The sequence below is a fragment of the Eptatretus burgeri genome, chromosome 11, assembly GCF_056783735.1.
Source record: "Eptatretus burgeri isolate ZD-2024b chromosome 11, Ebu_testis_v1, whole genome shotgun sequence".
Taxonomy (NCBI): Eukaryota; Metazoa; Chordata; class Myxini; order Myxiniformes; family Myxinidae; genus Eptatretus; species Eptatretus burgeri.
The window spans coordinates 82,155,690-82,162,795 of NC_140971.1; the positions used below are offsets into that span (position 1 = coordinate 82,155,690).

General features: G+C 42.2%; 1 protein-coding gene across 2 annotated transcripts in view; it reads left to right on the forward strand.

The window, feature by feature from the left end:
- DDX27 (DEAD-box helicase 27) overlaps positions 1 to 2,413 on the forward strand; it is a 71,039-nt gene extending 68,626 nt beyond the window's left edge. For both annotated transcript variants that reach the window (XM_085847193.1, XM_085847194.1), the window contains exon 21: positions 1,405 to 2,413. In XM_085847193.1, the coding sequence (XP_085703319.1) occupies positions 1,405 to 1,420 (16 nt within the window). In that variant the 3' untranslated portion in view covers positions 1,421 to 2,413. The remainder of the gene's footprint in view (positions 1 to 1,404) is intronic.
- Positions 2,414 to 7,106: the final 4,693 nt, after the last annotated feature.

The following is a 7,106-nucleotide window of genomic DNA, read 5'->3' on the forward strand; positions in this document are numbered from 1 at the left end:
TTCTTGAGTGGTCCAGTCAGTCCTGACTTGAACCCAATTGAATATTTATGGCGAGACTTGAAGATTGCAGTCCATCCATCGACAATCCCCATCAAACTTGGAAGAATTGGAGCAATTTTCATGTGAACAATGGGTAAAGATTTCACTATCTCACTTTGTAAAGCTGGTGAAGACCTACCCACAAAGACTCATAGCAATCATTGCCACAAAAGGTGTTTCCAGCAAGTACTGACCAAACGGGGTGAATACTTTTACAACCAGCAAATTTTGATTTGTGCATGTTTATTGCAGGTATTCCTGACATGTGACCTCCTTCAATGACAACAGTGTTTAGTTTGATCTCTTCAGTTATTAATAAATAAGTTCATTTTGAAAAATTGTTTCTACATGATTTGTAAACCTTTTAAACTATTTAGTGTGTGTGTGTGTGTGTGTGTGTGTGTGTGTGTGTGTGTGTGTGTGTGTGTGTGTGTGTGTGTGTGTGTGTGTGTGTGTGTGTGTGTGTGTGTGTGTGTGTGTGTGTGTGTGTGTGTGTGTGTGTGTGGTTTGTCTGTCACGCTACTCCTCATAAAGTTGTGGCCCAATTACATCCAGATTTGCTACATCGGACCAGCTTGACCCCAATTAGTACATAGTCTTGGGTGGGTGGGGCGGGGAGGGGAGGTTGGCGGGGTTGGACACAAATCATTGATGTAAATGTGTATAGTGTGGCGCCACTCCAGGTGGGTGAGTGTATTACAAGTCCCCACCCTTTGCAGTACAGTCTTCCTGTCCCCAGGTTTTCCATTGCAGTGAGGTGTTTTGAATTACACGTTTGAATAAGGATATTAACACAACCTCCCGAGCCAGTCTGTCGGGAGCGGGTGCTTCTTGTTCATCTGAATGTGACATTATTGTTCGGGGGTGAATCCTTTTGCAGCCCACTGGATATTTGTAGCATTTTGCAGTACGAATGGCTGATTATAATATTTGGAAGAAGCCGATGTCCGCTGTCCATTGCTGTGATGATGGAGTCTCAGAAACCATAGTTTTGTTATCTTGTTTTGGTTGTGGACCATGTGTACTTGGACGAAGCATCATTAGGTCTTGGCAATGGTTAACGGGCTTTTGGGCACATTTTATTTGCCCGCTACCTGCTGAAACCATAAATCTGATGCTCTTGGATGTGTTTTACCGACCACGTTTGTGTCTGTGCTGCACGGCTCTGTACCTGGCGAAATACACACAGCATATTGTACGTTTTAAGTCACATGAGCTCTTTCTCTAACACGTTTGTAAATACGTGCAGTTGTGTATCTTCTGCTGAAATGTCCCAAATCTGTGACTCGTTTTAGCCTGGGAGTGACAAGTGAATTGATTGTGACCTGCATGTGATGTATAATGTGCCTCAATCTTGTCTCGCAGGTTCAAGAGGAAATGAAAGTCCACGTGGATGAGGTGTTGAACGGGGATTCGTGCAGATGTTCAAACGCTTTGGATGGGAGTGTGCGGATGGTTCAAAGAAACCTGTTTTGGTGCATTGTCGGAGTGGCTTTTATTTTTATTTTTATTTTTATTTTTGCATTAAGCATGAACCTCAATCTCTGAAATGGAATGTACCATGATTAAGAAAAGAAAAAAAAAATCCTTCCATTTGGCACAATGGTTCAAATGTGTCGTAATCCATTTGCTGTTTCGATCTGCGGTTTGTACGTGAAAATGCAAATGGTTTCCAAATTCCAGTTGTGGTTTGAATTTCCATTCCCATCGTGAAACGTGTGCAATCTGTCAATTTGAGAAACCCGGTTGGAGATGCGGCAATTTTCATGTATTCTCTCTCGATCAGTTTAAAGTATTCCTCGTAACAAACTGCTGAACACAGTGAATGTTCTTTGGGATTCTTACTCTGGTGCTGAATGATCAGTCCTTTCGCATCACTGTTTTCCAGTGATATTCCCAACCATACCACAATGGTATTTTCCAGTGATAAGAGGTGTCATGCCATCATGCTCCCATATGCCTCTTGCAGGCCACAGTCAGTTTGTATCTTGTAACGGAGTGACTGATGACGTAACCATCTTTGAAGAAGTTTTTCTAAGAATGTATGGTTCCATCAATAACCGTAGACATGGACTTTTCATCCTTAAGTGTTTCAAATGTTCCGTGTCACTGCATCACGACGAGTGTCCTTTCCTGTAAGGCTGCTTGCTTGAGGATGGCCACTCACTAGATTTCTCTGGGACATGTTGAAAAAAGACATATTGACATAAACCAATTTGGTTATTCGGTGCAAAACGGCGTCCTTTACGAAGTTGGAGAAGGTTATTTTGGCCAAATAGTGATGAAAAGCAATTCTCACCAGTTGTATAGATTTGTAAGCATCCTTGTGTTTTCAGGAACCAATGCAATAAATACCTGTTTTGTATAAAAAGCACTAGGCCTGGTTCCATTGTAGTTATCATAATTTATTGATCACAGCGGAGTGGGTTTCACACCATTTTCATCTGCACAATGTTTCTTTTGGGTGGATCCTGACCCTGAAAGGTGTGTGTGTGTGTGTGTGTGTGTGTGTGTGTGTGTGTGTGTGTGTGTGTGTGTGTGTGTGTGTGTGTGTGTGTGTGTGTGTGTGTGTGTGTGTGTCTCCTCTATAACTCCAAAACTATAAAACCTTGCAGCCTGAAACTTTGCATGCATACGAAGAAAACTCCAAGGAAGTGCTCGAGTGAAAAATGGGTGTTTAGGTTAATTAAAACACCCCTTTAGAAGCTAATCAACGGCCTTATTTAATTATATCCTTTATCAGGCACATCCTCAGTCACCACTCCCAATGGGGTCTTCAGCTTCAGGCGTATCCCAGGTAACCTCGCTGGGGTCTGAAGCTGCCATCTTTTTTGACTTGCTCAACCGTACCTTGACTTGGAACAGGCCGCAATGATTTCTTTAGGATAGTTTTTATTGTTTTTTTTTTTTTTCTTTTTCTACTTTCCCCATTCATATTATTGAATGCCCCTTCATCATAGCTACAAATCGCTTTTGTAAGTGCTATACTTTTCAAATTAGGAGCTTGGAGCGATTTCATGCATTATGAGACGAATTTCAATGATCTACTCTCACAGATTGATTAAAGTATATCATTGAAATATTATTTTAGTTTTGAGGATCGGATATTGTCCGGAGGATTAAATAACTGTCAATCTGTTGTGAAATCTGCTAATTTAAAGAAATAATGAGTCTTATAACTAAGCAGATATACCTATTTACTTTAAGCAAGCAAGGCTATGTTCCCTCCTCCATACATTCATAAGAAAATGTTAAATTTTCAAAGCATTAAACTTATCTTTTTCTGCTTATTGGAGAATTATATTGATTGAACAAAAAATTTAGGAATGTGCCAAAATTAACCAGCTTCATTGAGCCACATGATTTAATGTATTCATTGCTGGAGCTCATACCCTGTGCCTTTGAGGGACTGCCTTTCCATAGCATGTCAGACCTGTGTCTATATTTTTGGAGGTTTCGTGAGATCCTCTCCTGGGAATCAAAGCAAATCTGGTAAGAAAAAACAGACGTTTAAAAAAAAGAAGTTTTAACGTTTGTGCAGATTGCAGGTGAGCAGGCAACATGGTGGCAATTTTCTGCAATGTTTATTTCACGGGCGATTGAACTTTGCAATGTTTCCATGGTTGTTCTGCATTAAGCAGCAACTCTTGTGGATGAAGTCATTATTTGGACAAATTCATTTTATTTCATGAGCTACTGTGTGCACGGTGAAGTGAAGTTAAAGGCTTGAAAGGTAAAGGGATCCTACATGGTATGCAGCGACAGCCTGGCCAATCGTTCCTGATCAACCAATTAATTGGAGTGCTTGATCGAATGCTTAAGCCACTTGCCGAACGCTCATTGTCGAGAGCGGTACCGCTCTACGTCATTCTGAGTGAGTGATTCGTGCTCCACGTCACCCTGAGCGAGTGGTTCGTGCTCCACGTCACCCAGAGCGAGTGGTTCGTGCTGCACATCACCCTGAGCGAGTGGTTCGTGCTGCACATCACCCTGAGCGAGTGGTTCGTGCTCCGTCACCCTGACCGGGTGGTTCGTGCTCAGTCACCCTGAGCGGGTGGTTCGTGCATGTGACAACAATATCCCAAAGCACTCCACAAGTCTGACCTGTATGGTAGGGTGGCAAGAAGGAAGCCATCACTCAAAAAAGCCTACCTTGAGTCCTGTTTGAGGAATGCAAAAAACCACTCCGGAGATTCTGAGGCCATGTGGCAAAATGGTTTGTGGTCTGAGGAAACCAAGATGGAACTTTTTGGCCTAAATGCAAAACGTTACATTTGGTACAAACCCAACACAGCACATCACCCAAAGAACACCATCCCTACTCTGAAGCACGGTGGTGGCATCATCATGCTATGGGCATGTTTCTCATCAGCAGGGACTATGGCATTTGTCAGGATGCATGGAGAAAAATGCAGAAAAATCCTGGAGGAAAACCTGCTGCCCTTTGCAAGAAAGATGTAATCGGGACAGAAGTTCACCTTTCAGCATGATAACCCAAAGCACACAGCCAAAGATACACTGGAGTGGCTTAGAAACAAAAAGATCAATGTCCTTGAGTCGCCCAGTCAGAGCCCCAATCTAAATCCATTTGAAAATCTGTGGCATGACTTGAAGATTGTGATCCATCAACGCTCCCCACACAACCTCACTGAGCTTGAACAGTTTTGTACAGAAGAATGGGTAAATATTGCCCAATCAAGGTGTGCAAGGTTGGTGGAGACCTATTCCAACAGACTCGCAGCTGTAATTGCTGTTAAAGGTGCTTCCACCAAGTATTAACTCAGGGAGATGGACACTTATCCAGCCAAGATATTTGAGGTATGTACTTTTAATTAATTTTCTGTAATTTGTAGAAAAATTTGTTTTTCACTTGGAAGTTGTGGGTTACGATGTGTAAATACAGATAGGAAAAGTCTAATTTAAAGCAATTTAATTCCAGGCTAGAAGGCAATAAAAGGTGAAAATGTTGAAAGCGGTTGTGGAGTTTCTATAGGCACTGAATATATCTGATTTTTTTTTTTGTAATATTGTATTTATTCTCCAAAGACACTGGACTGTTCCTGGAGTTATATTAAGAGCAGGGAAAAGCCAGAAAAAGTTCTTGAAGCATTCATTGAGTGCTATCCCACGGGCACACGGCAATTAGAAGTGTAGGTAAGTGTTGCCAAGCTGACAACATTTTCTTTGAAATGTCAATTTGCACCACCGTTTTGTATCTAATTTTAGTTCATAGCACTCCATGCTCTTGCAAAAAATGAACTGGAGTGGGAGAGATGGAGGGAGGATAAATTGTTAGGTCTTTGTGCGGTAAAAGATTCCTCCAGCCTTGGCGGCATTTCTTGAGATGAGTTTGACGGTCGAAAGGTGGCTTCGTAAACATCTCCTCCATTTTGCTGTCCGTACGGTGTACCTTGCGGTTTTATTTTATTTTATTTTCTATGAAAAGCCTTGCTCACTTTGGCAAGGTGCAAGCCGTCCCTCTTCGCTGCTACTGTTTCTGCTGTTGCAGAAGTCGTCGAACCTTTTGGCATGCAGACGTGATGAACGCTTTTCTGCAAAAGGGAACGGCTTTCGGTAACTTTAAAATGCTGGTTTTACAAATACCACTTGGTGTCCCCATTCTCTTCTTGCTTTCAGTTGTCATTCGTTGAAATATTTCAAGATTTCTCGGTTTCTGAAGGTGCTTGTATGACTAACAAAAATGGGAACACCCATACATATGGAAATGCACATGCACTCCATCAACATTTTAGAAACCCTGTGTATGTAGTTAGCTTTTCACAAACTTAAGTGCTTGTCGGTGAGACGTTGAAAAAGGCGAAAAATTGTTCACCTGCGAACTGCACTCATCTGTGAATCATCATCCTTTGACGTTTGAGGGTAAGTTTGGGCCGTTGCTTACTGCATGGGGTGAGTGGATGTGTACGAGGGAAGGGAGAATGATCAGTGGGGACATCAGGGAAATAAATAATTATTTTGAGGGGAGGGAATTGGCATAAATGAAGGATAATAGTGGGATGAGTTAAGATCAGGCCATGTATCAATCAGAGCGTTGGTTCTATGGTTGGGTTACAATCTTGGCGATGGCTCACCTACTCTTCACGAAGGACACAGTGGGATCTTTAACGTCCACCAACTGATGTCGGCAGATGGGGCGTCAAGTTTAACATCCGTCCAAGGGACAGCAAAGACATTGATGAAACATCCTACCTTACACCGGGATCACAGTTTCTAACTTGGCCGGGATTCAAACCCAAGCGAGACAGCTCAGAGACGAGTGTGCATATGTCAAGTACCCTATGATGTCACATGCTTTGCCATTATCCATAGCTTTTTGATTATGTTGAACCACTTTCGTGCACATTAAGGCTAAATTATGTCGATGAAGATGAATATGCCAAAAATTTCAAACTATTTTTGAAGTAAAATAAAAATTTTAAGCGAAAATATATGGACGTGGACACACTTAGATACACAGACAGACAGACAGACAGACAAGGGCATTACAATAGTCTCACAACCCCTTTGGGGCGAGATTAAATATGTCACCCTTTCCTATTTTAAACTTTCCATTCGTACGTGGTGATGATTGTGCCAGTAGAAACATATTACCATTTCCTATCTCAACGTCTTCACGCACTAAATCGTGGCCTGACCTGGTTATGGCTGTTGAGGTTTCTCTATAAACCTGGTTATGCTAGTCCCAGTATTGAACAGTATCATGACCTCACCAGGGAAGTTGACGCTGCTTGTTTAGAGTGCTGTGTAATTTTCAGGTGTGTGGTTGATAAAGAAAGCTTGTTTGTGACCACTTTGGAAGTTGGTACATGGTTTTGTGCAACACATCACCTTGATCGATATCTGGGTTTCTCTTACAGCCGGTTGCAAGTCCATTAGTGGGTATATCGGCTCCAGCCCGCTGGCCCAGCAGACTGTTTTCTGCCAGCTGCTTCTCACAGCCACTTCAGGGCTTTCGTATGGGAATGAAATCAGAGGTTTTTGGACCCCAACCAAAGGATATGGCACATAATCAAGCCATATAGACCTGGTCTTCGCCTCTACTTTCT